This window comes from Prunus persica, chromosome G5 (genome assembly GCF_000346465.2).
Source record: "Prunus persica cultivar Lovell chromosome G5, Prunus_persica_NCBIv2, whole genome shotgun sequence".
In the NCBI taxonomy this organism is placed as follows: Eukaryota; Viridiplantae; Streptophyta; class Magnoliopsida; order Rosales; family Rosaceae; genus Prunus; species Prunus persica.
In genome coordinates, this window is record NC_034013.1 from 10813927 (window position 1) to 10834288 (window position 20362).

The window sequence follows — 20362 nt, forward strand, 5'->3', positions numbered from 1 at the left end:
TAAAATAATTCCTCACCTGGATTCTTTCTTATTGATATGGGTATTCAAAGGTGGTGTTCAAGGAATTGATTAGCTCTTAGTCCAGTGATACTTATCTTTTCATCAGAGTTTGAAGATAGCACAAGTTCGAATCGTTAGTTATTCTTATGAATTGTGAGGTTAAAAGGAATTTTTTTTAAAAAAAATTTATAAATGCAATCTTTTGAATTTTGAATTGTTATTAAATCATGTAGAGTTTTAGAATAAAGATGTTCTAATTGGTTAAGATTATTATTTACCAACCAACATTTAATTTAGTGATTTCAATATTTGAGGTGAGGAAGTCTCAAATTTACTCATTTATAGTAAAAGAAAAAATATGTAATATTTGCTTCAACCAAGGAAAGTTCTCAACAAAAAAGAACAAAATCAAGAAAATCTCGTAATCACCTTCATTTGAGCGATCTGAAATCAAGGCTTTTTGGTCACATAAATTTTCCTTCGGATTTACTATTTACAGTTTCACTGCCACCTTGGGTATAGTAATTAGTAATTACCAAGCACCATTTTAAAATTAAAAGAGAAAAACAAGCAAAAATAGAAAATTGGGGTTACGTGACGTGAATCTAAGATTCCGTGGGTGAGATGTGACCGACCGACTGCTTCAGCTTTGTCTCCTCCTGCCTATTCCAATCACATGAACACACTTGTACCATTTTCTCCTTTGCCTTCGCTCTTCTTTCATGATTTTCCATTCCAACAGTACAAATGTACGAAACTGCCCATCCCTATCATTTTCATTTCATCAAAACACAATAAAGAAAGAAACCAGGAATTTTTATTTATTTATTTGTTTTTATTTATACAAATTCACCCTATGTAAGTTAAAGTATCATTGCAAGCAAAACAAAATCCATTACTTCTTACTATGAATTAATGAGTTGAGTTGACCTATTTATTAGTGTTAATCTGTACATGAAATCTGTGTTCCATTCTCGTATTGTCTGTTGCTATTAATTATTTTCTTATCTTTAACTTAATTGACAATATATCAACAATTAATCTTTTTAGTATTGACTTTGTGGTTATTCCGTCCTTTTTCCATCCCCTCATTTCTCTCATTTTCCTCAAATATGTAAAATCATTTCAACACAATCTCACCCTTAATATTAATGGCAAAAAAGTTATATAAATGGCTAAGATTAAAACGAGTCACACAATAGAGGGCATTCTTGTCATCGACCAGGCCTCTAATATTTTGAGAGTTATGAGGAGTTTAGAGTAATATTACTAGGGCAAGATCTGAATTTCACTACATTAATTTAATGATTTGATAATTAATTATGGGGAACCGTCAGATTAATTGTGGGATTCCAGTCCTTGATATTTGCAATTTCCCAAACCATAAGATAATAATTTGTGACAGAGCTAAAGGACACCAACCTTATCCAAATGCCAAAAATACCCTCAAATAAAACCACAGCAATGGTCCACAAAATGGCACTATCGTCTTTTTATAACATGGGTGCCCTCTTCAAGGCTGCCACATCACTGGTCTAAGTGTACATACAATTTATTTATAAAAAAAAGAAAAAGAAAAAAAAAAAACAGCATATGATGACTTGAAGGGCATGGCTTTTAGTAGACATGAACAGAGACTTAGCAGCTCTTTGTCTCTCAATGCAACTCTCTTGCTTGTTTACACTCTTCCTCTTTGCTTGTGTTGTGTGACTGAGTGAGTGAGAGACTTCTTGTGTTTGTGCAGTCTCACTCTTTCTTGTTTTCTCTCTCTTTATCATCTCAGGCATGCTTTCTCTCTCTTACATTGTCTCACCCCATCATCTTCTTTTTCTCTCTCTAGACTTCACTTTTTGTGTCTATCCTGCTTTACTGCTCTTGGCCTTGTTCTGATTAATTTCATTTTTTCCCCTTTAGCTTTTTCGGACACTAGCGGAATTTTAAGCAGGCTTTGGGGTCACAGTTTGCTGTTCCTTGACATTGAGTTTTGGGATGTTTTTGTTCTCTTCAAGACTTAGCGAGACTTTCAGTCCAAGAGATTGAAGAACATGATGGCATCTGCTGGTAGCTTGTTGGGTTTTTCTTTTGCTTCACTTATCTGAGATCTGGTGGGGTAAGGCCATTTTCTACAAGCATTCTTTTTTGGTTGGCTTGAAATGCAAGTGAAAATACAGCAAAGTACAGCAAGTTGTTTTCTTTTCTGTTTTTTTGGTTTTTTTAAAGGAGAATATGTAGCTTTTAGCTGTATTACTTTACTCATTTTGGGGTACTTTTATAGTCAATAAGATTTCCTGTGTGCTTTTGGGTTATGGTTTCGATTTTCATAGAGATCAAGGTTCTGGTGTTTTGAGGTTTATGTGATCTCAAAGTTTGGAATCATTGATGGGTTTTATGCCTTTTCAAACAATGGTTTTTGCCAAGGTGAGGATTTTAGAACTATTTTTTTTCAAGAATAGAAGACTCCAGATAATTTTGTTCTGGAATTTTTCTCCAGTTGAGCGTATGAGTTTATAGCTGCTGCAAATTAGGATATCTATTACAGCAGATAGAAATGCATTGCCATCAGTATATCTGTGTAAGCCTTTTGCTCTAAAATCTCGTTTTATGCTTATTTGTGATTTGTTCTGTTCTTATCAAGATTTGCAGAAGCATGTTCCTTTTCAATTGTCTGTTCCTGAGCATGAGAATAGATGAAAGTTGACCTTTTTCTCAAGGGGGTTAGTTTGGCATTTATTGCATTGTATTTAGACAAGTTTATTTTGGCATATGAAATGCAATACCTGCCAATGGTTTCAATTTTGCTAGCAGCTGAATGCTTTTACTTCGGTGTATTTGTACAACGTATTGCTTGCCTATTTTGGTGAAAGAATTTTAGTGCAAGAATTGTTTTGATTTCTAGCCGTATTGTCAGAGTTAATTTCTATTTTAATGTAATAGATTGCTAGTGCGTAGCCATTGCTCCTGCAGATCATGATCTCTATCTTTTTGTTTCCATGTTTGTTGCAGAGTTTCAGATCTATCAATGGGACTAGAGATGGACTTTGATCGAAATCGCAGAGTGGGTCTGAGTCCTAACACTGTTCTCCCAATTCATCGGCGTCATTCCTTTGTTGAAAAGAGGAGCACAAAAGGAAAATCGAAAAGGAAAGATTTATTGAGCATAAAGGAGGATTTTGTTGAAATCAGCTTTCATCGCTACCGTAGCTCCTCTGGTAAAAGTGTTCCATCTAGACCTGTTGAGCAGGAAGTTAACTCAGACCTTAAACGAGGTTCTATATATCAAAGCTCCAAAGAGGTGAGGAAAATTAAGAAAATGGGCAGTGTTGATGGAAGGAGAAAGAATGAAATACCTCGAAGTAGTGATACTGCTTTCTCATACCGAATTGTTGATTCGATGTGTAGTTCAGATGAGGAAAGCTCACAGAATAGGTCTTCACTAATATCTTCGAAATCAGACTTGAATACACCATCTGGTGGTCGGCCTCGTGTTGAACCGTGTTCATCAGATAGCTTGATTGATATTTGTCTGGATCCAGATAACAGGGAAAAGCACTCTGCTGAAGCTTTAGGAGAATATTCAGTGGATCTGAAACTAAGAAGTGACCCTGTTGCTGGACCTCTAAACTACGGTAATGAACTTCTTGAAAGAGACCAAGTTCACACATTGCACAAGTCATTTTCTGCTAAGGTGGAAATGCTTCATTCTCCTTCACCATTAGAGAGTGCTCGGTCATCGAGGGTCAGCTCAAAGGTCAGGTTCAGCCCTATCAGAAGGATGTTCGATCCTTTCATGAAGTCCAAGTCTTTGCGAAGTCCAAGTTATGCAGTGGAACCTGGCAGAGCTAAAACTACTGAGACAGAAAACATGACAAGAAACTTGACATATCAGAAGTCTTTGTTGCCAGTCTTTTCAAATACAGCACAGAATCCAGACTGTGATCCTCAGTTTATCAAACGAGATAACCACCAATCTCTTGTTGCATGTTCACCAGTTCACCTACATGGCCATCTCAAGTTACAAAATAAACACGGAATGCCATTTTTTGAGTTCTCATTGAAGTGCTCCGAAGATGTCTTTGTGGCCAGGACGTGGAAAGCAGATAATGCTATTAATTGGGTGTATACTTTTCACTCCATTGGAAGTAGAAAGAAGAGCAATGCCAGTGGTTGGGGATTGTATGGTAGTGACAGAGAATCTTCAATGGTGGGACAGATGCAAGTTTCCTGTTATCTATGTTCGGAACTAAAAGATGGAGTTTTCGACAATTCCATGGTGACAGAGTTCGTGTTGTATGATGTATCTCATGCAAGGCAAACTGCAAGGCAAACTTTTGCAGCACGAGAAAACTCTAAATGTACCGTTGATGATGTTAAAACTCCAAAAGGTTCTAATCCGGGCACAGTGGGGGAAACTTTGAAGTTGGATGAGTCTGGTCCTACTAAAGTCAAACTTGAACAAAAACATGCTTCTGACAAGAGTGATTTTGATTCTTCAGCCTTGGCGTCTGCCAATTTGCATCCAAACCTTGAAATTGCAGCCATTGTTATGCAAGTCCCCTTTGAAAAGAGAGAAAGCTTGAAATACAAGAGAGAGGATAAGACAAGTGATAAAGCCCATGAAAACCTACTTAATCTCTCTATGGTCGAACAGAAGAAGGATGCCCCTGATAGCCGAGGTCCAGGAAATGTGAAGGTGGTAATTCCAGCCGGAAACCATGGTATGCCGAGTGATGAAAGCAAAGGACCTTCGTCATTACTAGATCGATGGAGGCTGGGTGGAGGCTGCGACTGTGGTGGCTGGGACATGTCCTGTCCACTTATTGTCTTAAGCAATCCCCACACTCAATGTTCTGATAATCAACTGTTGGTGGAGAATCAACAGCCTTTGGAACTTTTGGTTCAGGTAATATTCTTTGATGTTGGAGAAAATTTATGACCATAGCTTGGACGGATGGAGTCCTTTTGTTAAATTTGGGATTATAAAGCCATCTGATGGTGTTAGGATTCCGGAAGACTAGATGATGTCTGCATTCAAATAGCCATCTGATATCATCCTAGTTGACTTGCTGTTACTTTCATTCTTCATTCCTTTTGTTTATGTTTGGTAACAGATATATAGGGAATCTCATAAGCTATTGCTTGATTTTGATTTGTTTGCAGGGATCAAAGGAGAAAACACCAGCATTGACCATGACAATGGTCGAAGAGGGACAGTATACAGTTGATTTTCATGCACAGTTATCCACATTACAAGCATTTTCTATTTGTGTTGCTATTCTACATGGTACAGAAACATCTGCAATGGCGGGGCAGGAGAGAAACAAACAGTTTTCACAGTGCAATTCATTGAAAGTGCTAATTGAGGAAGAAGTAAAATACTTAATTGAAGCAGTCACAGCAGGGGAGAAGAAGGAAGTAGCTAAGAGGGTAAAGAAAATCCAACCATCTTTTGTGCTCAACCCACCCTTCTCTCCAATTGCACGAGTATAGATTTCAAGCAGCATTGATGGTTTTATCCAGAGAATCCCATAATGGCCTTAGAGAAGACCCCAAACATTTACCAGAATGAATGGAAGGGCATCAGCAACAGATGACTGAAATCACATTCCACTGGTACTGAGGGTCATCGGTGGGCAGCCTGCTCAATTAGGCAAAAAAGGCTGCCTCGAACGGTCACAGACTTTGTGAAACTGCCAAGCCTTTGCCATTGCCTGAGGGTTATTGCCACAGAGGGTCTAGCTCCTTGATAATGTATCATTCAATTTGTTTTTCGACGTCCATAATCATAGTGTCAACAGAATACAACACTGTCCATATTGAAATCTGTAGGGAAGGGGAAAATAGTAACCATATGAGAATTGGGAGATAACGGTCCTCTCTTTTGCATTTTTTTTTCCCTTTCATTTGTATTTTAGTAGAAGGGTAGCTGGGGGACTACATTCTTAAAATGGTTCCATGATGCTCTCTCTCCATTACTGTATATGGAGCCAGAAGACAAGAACTTTCTTAGCAAATAATTTACCTCAAACAATTTTGAATAAATTGTTCACTTTCTTCCATTGAATTGTCATTAGCTTTTTTTTTTCTTTTATACAAAGTGATATTTAGGGAGGGAGGAATCGAATCTAGAATCTAGGATGCAATAAAAGTTGATGCTTTTAATCACTTGAGCTACAAGCTTGCTGTATTATCACTGGCTTGAAGCTAAAGAAAAAGGGAAAAGGATTGTCCACCTGATCGTTGCAATGGTTGTGCTTGTGAGTTGTTATTTTCTCTACATTAGTAGCCGTACCACAAATGGACAAATTAAACTCTCTCGCGGGAGATAGAAGAAAGGGAAACGGCGTGTCGTTTTCAAATGCAGCTAAACGTCAAAAAATGCGCCGTTGCCGGGGATCGAACCCGGGTCACCCGCGTGACAGGCGGGAATACTTACCACTATACTACAACGACCTTGTTGATAGTAAAATGCAGTTGACATTATTAATATTACTTCTTACGTGCAAAGGTGTTAAAATAAGAAAAAGACCCAACTGAGATTAAATTATCAAAAAGTTAGTTAAACAATTTCGCCTCAATGTGTTCACTTAAGAAAAAATTCAGTTCAAATAAAGGCACTGGGAGATGTGTGAAATAACTCATTTTAATACATGGCAAATTATTTTGACTCGAATTTGCAAGTCTCTACTATTTTGTATGTGAAAGGACTCCAATATCTTAAGTCAAATAAACGGTCGAACATATATGTTTATATAGAAAGGATGAAATAAAGGGTTGAAGAAAGGGTATTTGTATAAAAAAAAAATGATTAAAGAGTTGGAATAGTTTAACTTTAGATTCAGTAGCACTTATTTTACAAGGGTCATTTGATAAATAAATAAAATTATATTAGAAGAGGTCGCAAGTTCGAATCTCGTCTCCCCATTAATAATAAGAAAAGAAAAACAAGGTCATTTGATAAAATTTCCCTATAGTTATGGTAATGAAAGTCCTACCTAAAGATTACTTGGAGGGAATATTACCAATTTGACTAAGCTGACTGTCTCCTATACACAAAGGACCGATGATTCTATAACATAGTTTAGCTAATATCATACATTTAAAACGTATAGCTGCGTGGCTATACTTTTTAAAACAAATATAATTAGTTAAGAAATATACAAAAAAAATTTTTAGGAGAAATTCATTCATAAAACCACTGATATACAAAGAGCGACATGATACAGTAGCCTCGTTAAAACCTTCCTAGGACAACCTCATGAGACAAATCCTAGGGGAGGAAAGAGTACCACACATGTCATGGACTAACAGGAGAGTCCAATTCAGGTAACTTTGGACCATTACAATAAAAGAACAAGTCAAAAACAAAACCTAACACAAAGACCTCCGACAAGAACCGCAACTAGAGACCAACACAATAGACCCACATGAGAGGACCGTAGAAACCCCAAATAGTAAACCCATATGAGAGGACTGCAGAACATCCCAATTGTCAAAAGAAGTCTTCTATGAGCAAAATCATAGTCCTTTGACACCCATACAAATTGTAAGTCATACCATAGTAGAAACCAGGAGAGAACACGGAGGACGAACACAGAAACAACAGTAAAAAGACCCATGAGAAGCACTCCACTTCAACTCAGAACCTGACAAAGAAAACCTCCTATGACCAAGCATAGTTCTTCGATCAGTGCAGAGTAAAGAAGAGCACCACATCCCAACAACTACCACCAGCGTTGATGCTGCCATCGCCATTAAAACAGAAACAAAACATCAGCCACCAGGTATCACAACTCTCCCAAGAAGAGACACAATTCAGCGTCACTACTGTCGTCGCCGCCGAGACAAAGACAACATCAATCACCTGGAACACTGCAAAAACAACAAAATAAAATAAAAAGACAAACAGACCTAGATCCAAACAGATCTAGACTATCTGGGGAGGGGAAGGGGAGGAGAAGAGAGGATAAGAGGAAAGGAAAATATGGGAGAAAAAGAAAGAGAGATGAGGAGAGGAACGGGAAGATGGGCGTACGGGAGGAGGGGCAGTGGCCACCTCCCCCTCTTAGCTTCCTCGCGGTTGGTTTTCAGCAAGGAGAAAAGGGATTAGAGTGCTGTTAGGGTTTTCTTCAGCTAAGAAATATACTTGGAAACTAAATTGAATCGCATCCGGATTCCAAGCCTCAAGGGCTTTGTAGCATCTCTACTCAAACAGTCAGCATCATGGCTATACCTTGTCCATATTAAAATTTAAGATGTCAAATGCTATATTTATTAGTTTCGGATAAAAACAGATATAAAGAAGAAAGAGAGGAACAAGAGGGCGGATATGTCATCTTAAAAACATTTATGAAAACAATCTATGCCTGCCAATAATAAGAAGTGAAGATTACAATATGCAGCAGGCAGGTAGGCAGGCAGGCAATGTGTCAATTTTTGAGGAACTCTTCTTATAACACTACGCGAGCGAGCTCGCGAGCTCTTCAACACTCTCATCATCATCATCATCATCATCTTCACCATCCCTTGGGCCTTGCACAAGGGAGTAATATCACATCACTTTGCTTGACACTGGTGCATCTCTAATTCTCTATAGGCCCTGTGTCGTTACCATGTCAAGCGGCCCAATCCTCATCACTAAGATCAGTGTCCTGCACAACACATATGCTAAAAAACTCAGCCTTTTCCATACAAGTGTTGTGCCATCACCATCAATGGCTACCAAGAGCAACAATTAAGTAGATGGATTTTTACTGGGAAACAGAAACAGTAATGACCATAGTACAAAGAGAAACACATATCACACCAGACACAAACATACCCCATCTTCTTTCTTCTTTGCCAAGCTTTTGCCTCCTCCACAAACACAGACGTCAAGGTTTTTCAATTTTTTCAAAACAAATAGTATAGCCGAGCGGCTATACGTGTTTTTAAATTTTTTTTAAAAATAAATAGTACAGCCGCGCGGCTATACTCGGTTTTGTAATTTCCATAAAGAAATAGTATAGCATAGCCGCGCGGCTATAACCGGAAAGTACAGCCGCCGGCTATATTTGGTTTCTGTTTTTGCCTAATTTTTTTAAAAAAAGAGAAGTAAAATTTTAATAGCTGGTGGGTACATACAAAAGTAAAATTTTAATGTCGGAATTCACCAAATTAAGACAAATATTAGGATATTCCCTCTAGCATGCTTCCCGGATGATGAATCAAGTCCCCCAATTTTTTCATCTTCTCCTTCACTTAAGTGAAGAGGGCTTTGAGCCTCATGCTGCGTCACCTCTGGGTTTGGATCCTCTTCGTCTTTGCCATTCTTCTTCGATAACCTCGCGCCATTTTGATTCCACCGGATTTTTCTCTTTTTCTCTCTGTCTGTTCCTCCGACTCCGACTATTAATTGATATGATTGCAACATTTATATTGCTGCATTTGATATTGATTTGTAGGGTTTTGTGGCTTCGGAATGATACACTTGGAATTTTTGCTTTTGGTGAATTTTTTTTCCAAACGTATATCCGCGCGGCTATACTCTTTAAATATTCGAATATATTGAAAACGCATAGCGCGGCTATACGATTTAAATAAGGCTGTTCATCGGAGCAAGGGTAACTGCATTATATCATTGGAGCCATTACGTCAAAATTAGTTTAGACCAAGAGATGCAACTTTTGCAAAAAAGAATTGCTACTTTTTTTGGGTTAATTTTCTGTAATACTCCAATGCACATAAAGTTACATCATAAAATTATTTTGCAGAGACAACCTTCTGCTTCTAATTTTATATTTCACTAATAAAGAAGATCAATGATACACACAATTGCACCTATGCCGACTATACGTTCTTTTCTCTTCTACAATTTTAATCTCGTACAAAATTTGAATCCAATCATTATCATAACAAAGCCGAAGAATTCTGGTATCCCTCAAATGGTCATGAATGTAGACCACGCAATTCGGATGATGCAGGTGAAGACATTGCCGGGAGTGATGATGGCAATACGGGATTGCCTTCCGTCTTTTGTTGGTATTGTATTCTTGGAGCATCAGTTTGTGGCGTGTCCAAAGAGAACAAGCTCTTGAAAAATTCATATGATGCAAAGAAGAGCGCTCCTTGAGACATATACATAACCAATCTTGGAGTCAATCCCCTGACAGCCACATTAGAAAAATTGTCATGCCATCGTCATATCAAGCATACAGCTCAGTGAAACTAAAAGGTTAAAAAAGAAAAAGAAAAAAACAGAAATTTACGAGGGTCCTCCTTTACAAATTACAATGGCTGGAAAGGACAGAAATGGACCAAAACATACCTGTAGAGGCCTTTCAGACCTTCATTCTTTCCTATTTCCTGAAGGGCATGAATCACACTATTATACTGGCTCATAGACCCTGGAATCTGCATAACAGGCACTTTATAAGAAGCATTGGCAACATATATATATATATATATATATATATATAATATAATATAATTTGAGTTTTGTTCAGTTGAAACATTTTTTGTGAATTTCGGTATAATTTTACAAGGGCCAAAGCTCCAGGAAAAATATGACCTGTTGAAACTCTATAGGCACCAAAATGAATGTCATCCTGATTTCTGAGTCAAATCTACTTCAATAGGCTAGCAAGATTATTAATCATTTTGTTATTGAACTTCTAATGCTCTTAGAAAGCTATTTCAGAAATGGGAAAAGTAGCTGGAGTGAATCATGAATTAATGGATGAGACATTTTTGGCATGAAATACCCTGACGGTAATTGTTGAACATCAGAAAAAGTTAATAATGAATCAGAAACTATAAAAAATGCATAAAGATTACAAACCTGCGTCTGCAATCTCGTCTTGACAACATCAAAAGGAGTTGTTAATAAAGCAGCAGTAGATCCAGCTAATCCACCACAAACTAGCTGCAGTGGTGGAAAAATCATCTTAGCGTAACTGGGATGAGAAGAGAACGAAAATAACTTGCTAAGAGCCAATTGCAAAGAAGGTAGATTATAGTTAAAATGGAAGAGGTTTGGGGTAGAGAAGAGGTTAACAAACTGTTTGTAATGTGGTGGGATGAACACTAGCTTCATTCGGGGACAACATAAATTGCTTCAAGCTTTCATATGTATAGAACTGCAGTAGCAATACACAAAGTCTAAAAAATTAAATGCTGAAGTAGAAAGGATGAGAACGTAGTAATAAAATAACCATGGAGAGTTGCAAGCATCCAAAATACAATGCCAGAGGACATTTCTGACCCTCTCTCTCGCCTCTCTTCACACATATCTTCTTGGCACAACTCCTTTCTTTAGCACATAAACTATTTCAGAATGTAGAAATGACTGACCTTGACAATTGAGTGTGGAACATTCCTGCAGAGTACAGCTCCCCACCCAGCATACAATGAAGGCAAACCTCCGTTCCGAACGATTCCAACCAATGCATTCCTTAAAAAAAATTAGAATGGTTGAAACAGAAAACTAACAAAACAGAAGTTTTATGTGAGGACCATGCCAAAACCAGAGTTGGTAGCTATAAAAAAAATATTTCTAGAGGCTCACACAAAGGAAATAACATTGAATTTACAATATAAGTAGCAATAAAAGTTAAGTTTTCAAAACTTTACATAAAACTCTGAATGAATGGAGCAATCAAAATCAACACCTAGTGCCTACACTGGAGTAAATACTATATGAGTAGTGAAATTGGCAAAGATTATACAAGGATCTTAAATATTTACCAGCAGTTGTTATAGTGGGAACCAACTTGCATCTGCTGCTTTATACGCTCACTAGGAGTAAAAATAAAGGAAGTAGCAATGCTTGCACAACCGCCTGCCATGCAATGGGCAAAAGAGTAATACTCCTGCACAAAAGAAAAGGGTAAGACTTAGAAAGCGTATGGGCGGCTTCACAATAGGTTCCAGAAAGTGTGTGACTTGTTTTCTCCCTCCCCACCATGCTTCCACATGAGAATTAGAGTTGCAAACAAATAGATAAACAAAGTAGAATAAAAGAGGGAATGGAGAAGCACATGGACAGAGCCAGTGCCAGAGAGAACAAAAACAAGATAGTAGAGAGATTTGCAGAGCAAAAGATCAGGATGGTACCTTAGGAAAAAGAGGAAGCAAGGCTCCCTTAACTGATTCATATGTAAAAGTATAAACTGCAGAAATTGGAGCTGAAGATGCAATATTTGTAGCAATACCACGATAAAGTCCAGTTAAACCTAAAATCAACGTCACCACAATCAGTTTTCAGACATCATAAGAGAAAGTTGTCTAGAGTCATAAAGATAGATTAGTTCTCTCTTTTCAATTCCCATAAATTAACTCACCTCTATCAGACACAATTGATTTTCCAATGTAGCATAAAGACTTCTGCTCAGCTCGACAAGATTGAACAACAGTCTTAATTGTATCAACAGGATGAAGACAAACGCTAACAACTATTCCAGACAATGCACCTGCAAAGGCATGTTCTTGCTTAGCAAGAGCATAATGAGGCTTTTCACATGCTAATGCACCGATCTCTGTCTTGCACTCATCCTGGATGATAAAGATTTCAGATTGTTTCTTTTTGCTCTCAAGTTGTTCATGATCATCTATCTTATGATGAGATTCTTCAAACTGATCTTTACAGGAAGCTAACAAGTCTATATGATAATCTGTGTATAGATTAGAACATGGGGTCCTTGAAATACTACCATCTACCTCACTACCTACAGCCCTCAGGAAATAATCTGAAGTCAGAGAAGTTCTTGTATTCATCTCCAATTTTTCATTCTCATATAACGATAAGTTGTAAGCATTTGTGGTCAAGTTATCTACAGGACTACTTGAATCTCCTGAAATGGATCCCCCTGCAATGTTAACTGTATCTCCTGAAATTGACCCCCCTGCAATGTTATTTGTATCTTCCAGAATGCAGTATTGACCAGTTCTGTTCTCAATCTCAGTAACTTTGACTGGGCATTTTAATCCAGAAGAAATTGTATCACTCATCCATCCATATATACTTCCCAATTGGTATGAGACTTCTAAACTTGCAAGCCCCTTTCCCTTCCATGATTCTTGAGAAACATTCCCACCCCCGTGCAAAAACCTCCATAACGATGAATGACAATAACTTCCACTATAAGGTTCAAACACAGACATCTTTTCGCTTACCTGCAGAAAATCTAAACTCGGTTGCATTAAATCAACAGTTAAGTACTTACTCTTGGCTGAAATAGGTGCTACGTCATTTCCCTCCCTACCCAGATCAGCCAAGACAACCTCCTTCTGACAGCCACTGTCATTGTGGTTTGAGTGTGCCTTGGGTTGAAAAAATCCAAGAGGACGACTTGCACAATCCCATATCTGGCCAACTGCCGAGATGAGCATAGCATTGCTCAATATCGCAGGAGACTTGGGCTCCGGTTTTCTACTGCGTTGCTTATTAATTTTATCAGAAACGAAGGGGGGATATTTTTCGTGAACAAAATCAGCAAGCCCAGAGGATGCCTGACCAACTGGGTACCACCTGTATTTGATCGAAGGCTGATCATTCTTATGCCGTTTATTGCACCCAGCCATTTTCTCAAATCTTTTAAGGGTCTCCTTGAAAAAGAAGAGTGCAATATCTTGATAGAAAAGTAACTGCATAAGGGAATTAACAGATTGCATCATTGAATGTGACTAATAACATGGAAACAACCTATCTTAATCTCACTTGTTGCCCTTAGATCTCTCCCCCCTCAGAATTACACAACATTGGTTTAATTTCCCCCCTCTAATCAGTAGCATTCAGCTAAATAATTTCAAATTTTCGGTAATAACAACAATAGAAAATATGTTAAATGGAAAATATAAAATTAATACCAGTCAATTTGTTCCCATTTCTTATTATCTGCAGATTATACGAAAAGAGCTCAGCTCCAGCTTCTCCGATAAACAGGAATCCAATGAGCCAATTAACAATACATGAATCCTGAATGGGCAATAAATTTCACAAGTAAGACATTATTCCATCCCAATTAAAACCCTCAAACAGTTCGTCAAATCAAACCCATAAGATAACTAACACTTTTCACACCATCCACACCCAGAAAGAACAGAGTTGTACGATTAATGTAACACATTTTAACATTCATATGCAATGCATAAGAGTATTTAAAAAATCTTATAAATGAAACCCAACAATCTTCAAAAAGGAATACTAAAGATCAAATTCAACTATACAGCTCAGTTTGGATTTCAATGAAACTAAGCAACATTACACACAATAAGATTTCAATTATCAAATTCTTTTCTCTTCCCCAGCTTTCTCAGCAGCCAAACAAGAAAAAAAATCATGAATAATGCATCGAATTTCAACAGGGAAAGAATTGAATCAGTAATTTAGAATTGCGAGTATAGAAACCTTGACGAAAGTGGCAGCTCTCGAGCTGAAATCAGAATCTCTGTCTTTCTGTGGCTCATTTCCCGAGAAAATTTGATGGAAAATTTAGGGTTTAAGGGGGGTGGTGTGGGTTTTATACAGAGATTTGTAGCATAAATTCAAATTATGCTTCTATATATCACTTGTGCGCACGTTACCGAATGATTCGAAGTCTCAGTGGCACTACGCTAACGTGAACCTGGTGGAAATTGCATTGAAGGGTTCCTGTGCACCGCTGTACCTGAATACGTGGTGACTAATCATTGGCCAAAATTAAAAAAGTTCAAAGAAAAAAGTACCGCATTTTTTTCTTCATAAGGTACCATATTCAATTTAAAAATATTAAGCAATTAAAAAAAGATGAAATTCAAAATAAAGAAAATTATGTTCTAGAATTTGTAGAGCGACTTATTAGCCTAAAGATAGAATATAATTTAAACACAATTTAACGTTTATGTGTTGTGTTTAGACAACATCAGTTTTTAAAATGGTGGTTTTAACGTTTTCATGCTCTGTCGACTCGGCCCATTTAATTTATTGAGCTGTGTCGTACCGAGCCATTTAGTAAAATTATTGATTCCGGCCCAGCCTAAAGCTCATGTCCACATTGAAACGGGCCGGGCCGGGCTCGTGTCGTGTCCGTGTTCATGCTCGTGCCATACTCATGCCTAAGAATCAACCCATTTAATTTGAAATTTTTTCACTTGATTTTTTTTTTCCATTAGATAATTCAAATTATAAACATTAAAAATATAATTAGAGGCAAGAAATGATGAACTATTTGAAAATATTAATCAATCAAACATCCAAACAATATGAAAGGGTGGAGGGCAAAAAGTGTACAACTTCACAAAGTCCACTTCAACTTTTCATCTTTAAACAACTTATTATTTTATAAGAGAAGCGTACATGTCATATGTACTTATTAGATATCAAATCCAATGTTGTTTAATTAATTTTGTAGTTTATATGTTTAAATAATTAAGGACCCAAGTAATTTCTCTAAAATGAAAGACATCGAATATATGTTTATGATTATTTTTAATATAAAAAAACCATAAAAACAATGACATTAGATGTCAAATTATTGCATTTTAACTTTTGAGAAAGAAAAAAAATGATAAGTGGGCCGGGCTTGGGCCTTGCTTGAAGCGGGCTTGGGCTCGTGCCGTGCTTGAAGCGGGCTCGGGCCAAGCCGGGCTCATGTCGGGCCATGGGCCGGCCCGGTCCATTGGAGCTCATTTTTTTTATCCTGGCCCGGCCCAAGTTTTCGTGCCGTGCCGAGCACTACCCATTAATATTCGTGATCGTGCTGTGCCGTGCCTCATTTAAATAGGCTGGGCTCATGCCGTGTTGGGTCGCCCTGTCCCGTTTGACACCTCTAGTTGTGATACCGTCATATGTGTGATTTTTGTAGTCGGGTTGATAGTGGTAAGGTAGCAGTGGCGGAGCTTGGATTTGAGTTTCTTGAAAAATATATAATAAAAAATTCAAACTCACAATACATTCCAAAGTAACCAAAATGACTAAAACATCATACATAATACATATATAAAGAAATCTTTACCATTTTTTTCTTTTGGTATTCAACACATAAATTGAAATACACATTAAACTCAATACAGAATAAATCTAACACATTAAACTCAATACAGAATAAATCTAACTTTCACAAATCCTAACAAGGGAGCTTTAGTTTTAAAACACAATATAGTTTACTAATTTGGAAGATAGGAATACAATTTCATCTAATTAGCACAAGGGCAAAGACCAAAATTTAGTACCTAATTTTACAAAAATATAATTAAAAAAAATCAAAATTACACACAATGCCATTCATTTTAAGGCAAGCATACTATGCCACATGTCTATATCTAGCCAATCGCCATTGCCAGCCAGCCACCACCGTCAGACTCCCGCCGCCGGCCACCTGCCACCATCTGCAGGGGACCAACTCCGTTGCCCTTTATTCACCTTTTTTAAAAAAAAAATTTGTGTCATTAAAGGGACTTGAACCTTGACCCTTAAAGGAAGAAGGCTCATTCACAAACCACTACATCAAACTTGATTTTGTAATATTTATTCAGTTATACAATATTTATATCAACAATCAACGGTTTTTAAAAAAAAAATAAAAAATTCATTTCAACACATATTCACACAAAAACTGCAAATAAAAACAGAAACTGCAACAAAAATACAATGTAGATATCAATTATGTTAAAAATACAAAAACAAAAATTAATTTTATTGAAGCAAAATGGAGGAACCAAGATGAAAGTACTAAAATGGAAACTGAAATGTAGAAGCAGAAACTACAATGCATAAAAACAGAAACTGCAATACAAAAATAGAAACTGCAATGCATAAACGGAAACTGCAATACAAAAATGAAAATGACATTGCTAAGTTTGAGCAAAAATGCGAGTTAAACAAAACAAAATAATATATTTTTTTATTCAATACATGTTGGTAAAATACTCTGTTTCTGGCAATGCAGTTTCCAAAACTGAAATGCAGTTTCCAAAACTGCAATGTAGTTTCCAAAAGTCTAATTTTGAGTTCTCTTGCTCTTGGGTAGTTCTACTCTTCTCTTGCCCATCTCATTCCTCATCTGGGTAGCCTCTACTCTTCAAATTGGTGAGGTTGAAGGCCAAGGAAAGAGCAAAAATCCAATTGTAATTAAATGAAAATTGCAATGCAGTTTCTAAAAGTCCAATTTTGAGTTCCCTTGCTCTTAGATAGTTCTACTAAAGGGAAACTAATGAATCTTTTAAACAAAAAGGGTATAATTGTCTTTTCGGTGATTAATATAAGGTGTGCCAACGAATCTGAGCCTCCTCTTTGGCCAAATCCTAAATAAAATTTCATTCATAGGTATTAAAACCCAAACAGAAATATTGTTTGTCTCAAACTAATTAGTGAAGATAGTTATGTCTAATACCTAATTTTTCTAAAGAAATGGAATATGGGTAGTTGTCTTCCACTCAAGTTCTGATTTTATTTTTATTTTTATTAATATAAAAATTAGAATTATAAATTTACCATATTATCCTTCATTAATTAATACTTTCAATTTTTAATAAATTTGCCCTATATTCCCTTGTGCCTCAATTCAACATTTTAATGAAAAATAGCCTTGATTTGCATATCAAAAGTCTCATGTTTGAACCCCCATAACATAAAAGTTGTGTGTGAGAAATCCTTCTAATTTATATAGGCGTAACTTGTGGTATAAGTTGACTTTTCTTGCAGACCAATGATTCCTATATTAAATATAATTGATTTACTTTAATTCTCGATTTCCTACTATAAGAATTAGGAATTACGTTGACCTGAGAGTTCTTAACCATTTTTCAATTCCCAATTTCCTTGACCTACAAGGTTTTAAACAAAAATCTTGAGCCTTTACATTTATAACATTTAATAAAATCTTAACCATTGAACTAATCTAATGGAGTTTAATGATCCCACGTCCCAAAAAAAGGATGTTGGATTCAAAAAGATCACTACTGCTACAGGATTACTTAGCCAGTATCGTCTTTAGTAATAAGCTCAATTTATTTTTATTTCAGTTTTACCAAAAAACAAAACGCCTTTCATCTTCCCCACCGTCACAAACGAGACGATGTGGCTGCCGTTCAATAGACTCAGACTGAATTGGCTCCGGTTGAATGGGAAAGACATTATTCCATCCCAATTAACACCCTCGAAGAACAGTTCCTCAAATCAAATAATTACACCCAGAAATAACAGAATCATACAATTAATGTAACACATTTGAGCAATGTATATGAAATTGTATACAATAATCTTCAAAAAGGACCACTGAAGACCAAATTTAACTATAACAGCTCAGTTTGGCATACAATAAGCATTCCATAATCAGATTCTTCTCTCTTCCTCAGCTTTCTCAGCAGCCAAACAAGAAAAAATCATGAATAATACAAAACCTTGATGAAACTGGGGAGAGAGAGAGCAGGGTATTTTTTTTATGAATTTTAATCTCTTAAACATTTTTCAAAACATAAATTTTTTATTCAAATGCAAGTAGCATGTTGTTATTGGACATGTGGGCTCCACATAAATGCCATATCATCTATCTAATATAAGTTTTGATGGAATCTCACGGCATGACAATTTTGATGTGTCAGGTGGAACATAAAGAACCAATAATGTTATAAATAAAATAAAAAATGATCAAATTTGATAATTTCATAAACATCAGAGACTATTTATGATAAAAACTCATGTAACAATTGATTAAAGAAAGAAAATAAGTACCTAAATATCTGCTCTTGCTACAACTAATGTTTTAATGTTCTCGTTATAATGCAATTAGGGGTGGGCATCAATCCGGCCGATCCGACCAAACCGGCCGAACCAAACCGTATTTTCCAGTTTGGTTTGGTTTTGACTTTAAAAAAGTCAACAGTTTTAAAATCCGAACCAAACCGGAGTAATTTGGTTCAGTTGCAGTTTTAAGTTTTAAAAAACTGTGTTAATCCGAACCGAACCGTTTAAATATTAATTAATTATATATATATATATATATATTAATTTACATGTGTCAATGGTTGAGTGGCTACTTAGAAGTGTTAGTGTACACCCAGCCGCACTGAATTGGACTCCAACCCATCTATTTTCAGACTCAACACATTCCAGAGTTGTTTTCCTTACGTAGCCTCCCTCACTCAACCACTTCAACCCTAGAAAAGCCACCATTGATTTGAACCACCACAACCTCCACTGCTTCAATCAAACCATTCTCACATAGCAAAAATCTCTTTGGCGACGCACCTCCATCGTCATCGGTGCACAGCCATCGTCATCGTCGCACGGCCAGAGTCATCGTCGCACATCCATCGTCATCCCCGCACAGCAGCGTCATCGTCGAACACCAGCGTCATCGTCGCACACCAGCATCATCGTCGCACAGTTGATTGATGTTCGAGAAGCCCAAGAAGTGTATGTTCTAATATTTAATTTCTGATTATCTACATATTTAATTTCTGACTTTTGATTATCTATATATATATATTAATTTACATGTGTCAATGGTTGAGTGGCTACTTAGAAGTGTTAGTGTACACCCAGCCGCACTGAATTGGACTCCAACCCATCTATTTTCAGACTCAACACATTCCAGAGTTGTTTTCCTTACGTAGCCTCCCTCACTCAACCACTTCAACCCTAGAAAAGCCACCATTGATTTGAACCACCACAACCTCCACTGCTTCAATCAAACCATTCTCACATAGCAAAAATCTCTTTGGCGTCGCACCTCCATCGTCATCGGTGCACAGCCATCGTCATCGTCGCACGGCCAGAGTCATCGTCGCACAGCCATCGTCATCCCCGCACAGCAGCGTCATCGTCGAACACCAGCGTCATCGTCGCACACCAGCATCATCGTCGCACAGTTGATTGATGTTCGAGAAGTCCAAGAAGTGTATGTTCTAATATTTAATTTCTGATTATCTACATATTTTTCTTTTGATGGATGTTCTGATTTCAATTTCTTGGAATGAACTTTTAGTTGTGGGTTTATCTATATATATGATCATATTATATTGAGAAGTTCAAATTTGAAAGTTAGCAATTAACTTCTGAGTCTCAATTCCAAATAACACAGCAGCAGAGGATTTAATTAATTACCTTCCACCATAGCCTCTTTCCAGAACAACCACGCCTCTATTGCCAAAGTTATTCAGCCTCTCAAATTGCTCCACTGTCCATTTGTTCCATCTCATGAGAAACACTCTCAGTGTTAGGCCATGTGAAAACCAATTGAAAATTTAGAAGCGACCGTAAAGCATTCGAATGGCTTTCTCTACTCTCATCTTCTCCCTGTCCTGAAAATTCCCTTTTTATGGAAAAAATTGGAACAAAGTCTTGTTAAAAGTAGTGTTCCAATTGTTTTTAGTAAATTGACACTTACCGAAGTCTTGCTCTCTTAGC

The 20362-nt window shown here is 36.9% G+C and overlaps 2 protein-coding genes and 1 non-coding gene across 7 annotated transcripts; 1 reads left to right on the forward strand and 2 right to left on the reverse strand.

The window, feature by feature from the left end:
• LOC18777685 lies at window positions 1369–6056 on the forward strand. Of its 3 annotated transcripts, none has more exons than XM_020564683.1 (3): window positions 1369–2418; window positions 3004–4900; window positions 5158–6056. In XM_020564683.1, the coding sequence occupies exons 2-3, from the start codon at window positions 3020–3022 to the stop codon at window positions 5485–5487; spliced, it is 2211 nt and encodes a 736-aa protein (XP_020420272.1). In that variant the 5' UTR covers window positions 1369–2418; window positions 3004–3019; the 3' UTR covers window positions 5488–6056. The 3 variants fall into 3 exon arrangements, with proteins under 3 accessions (XP_020420272.1, XP_007210173.2, XP_020420273.1); XM_007210111.2 differs by having other exon boundaries at window positions 1370–2110; XM_020564684.1 differs by lacking the exon at window positions 1369–2418 and adding an exon at window positions 2441–2572.
• On the reverse strand, window positions 6379–6450 carry TRNAD-GUC. Its single transcript has one exon. It is a non-coding gene; the product is annotated as a tRNA-Asp (tRNA).
• On the reverse strand, window positions 9730–14603 carry LOC18776996 (S-adenosylmethionine mitochondrial carrier protein). 3 transcript variants are annotated; one of them, XM_020563368.1, is made up of 11 exons: window positions 14384–14597; window positions 13843–13951; window positions 13200–13620; window positions 12318–12446; window positions 12091–12209; window positions 11722–11846; window positions 11329–11428; window positions 11037–11114; window positions 10817–10900; window positions 10304–10389; window positions 9730–10141 (listed from the first exon to the last, which is right to left on the reverse strand). In XM_020563368.1, the coding sequence occupies exons 3-11, from the start codon at window positions 13555–13557 to the stop codon at window positions 9925–9927; spliced, it is 1296 nt and encodes a 431-aa protein (XP_020418957.1). In that variant the 5' UTR covers window positions 13558–13620; window positions 13843–13951; window positions 14384–14597; the 3' UTR covers window positions 9730–9924. The 3 variants fall into 3 exon arrangements, 2 of the variants coding, with proteins under 2 accessions (XP_020418957.1, XP_007208818.1); XM_007208756.2 differs by having other exon boundaries at window positions 12318–13620; window positions 14384–14600; XR_002271556.1 differs by lacking the exon at window positions 9730–10141 and having other exon boundaries at window positions 10368–10389; window positions 10817–10931; window positions 12318–13620; window positions 14384–14603.

Bases quoted from the DNA above. Each gene is read 5' to 3' on its own strand.
- LOC18777685 (XM_020564683.1), top strand. From the start codon at position 3,020: ATGGGACTAGAGATGGACTTTGATCGAAATCGCAGAGTGGGTCTGAGT. The intron at 4,901-5,157 runs GTAATATTCTTT...ATTTGTTTGCAG, and splicing joins CTTTGGAACTTTTGGTTCAG to GGATCAAAGGAGAAAACACC.
- LOC18776996 (XM_007208756.2), bottom strand. From the start codon at position 13,557: ATGGCTGGGTGCAATAAACGGCATAAGAATGATCAGCCTTCGATCAAA. The intron at 11,847-12,090 runs GTACCATCCTGA...TCTTTTGTGCAG, and splicing joins TGCTTCCTCTTTTTCCTAAG to GAGTATTACTCTTTTGCCCA. The intron at 11,115-11,328 runs GTCAGTCATTTC...TTGCTACTGCAG, and splicing joins TTCCACACTCAATTGTCAAG to TTCTATACATATGAAAGCTT.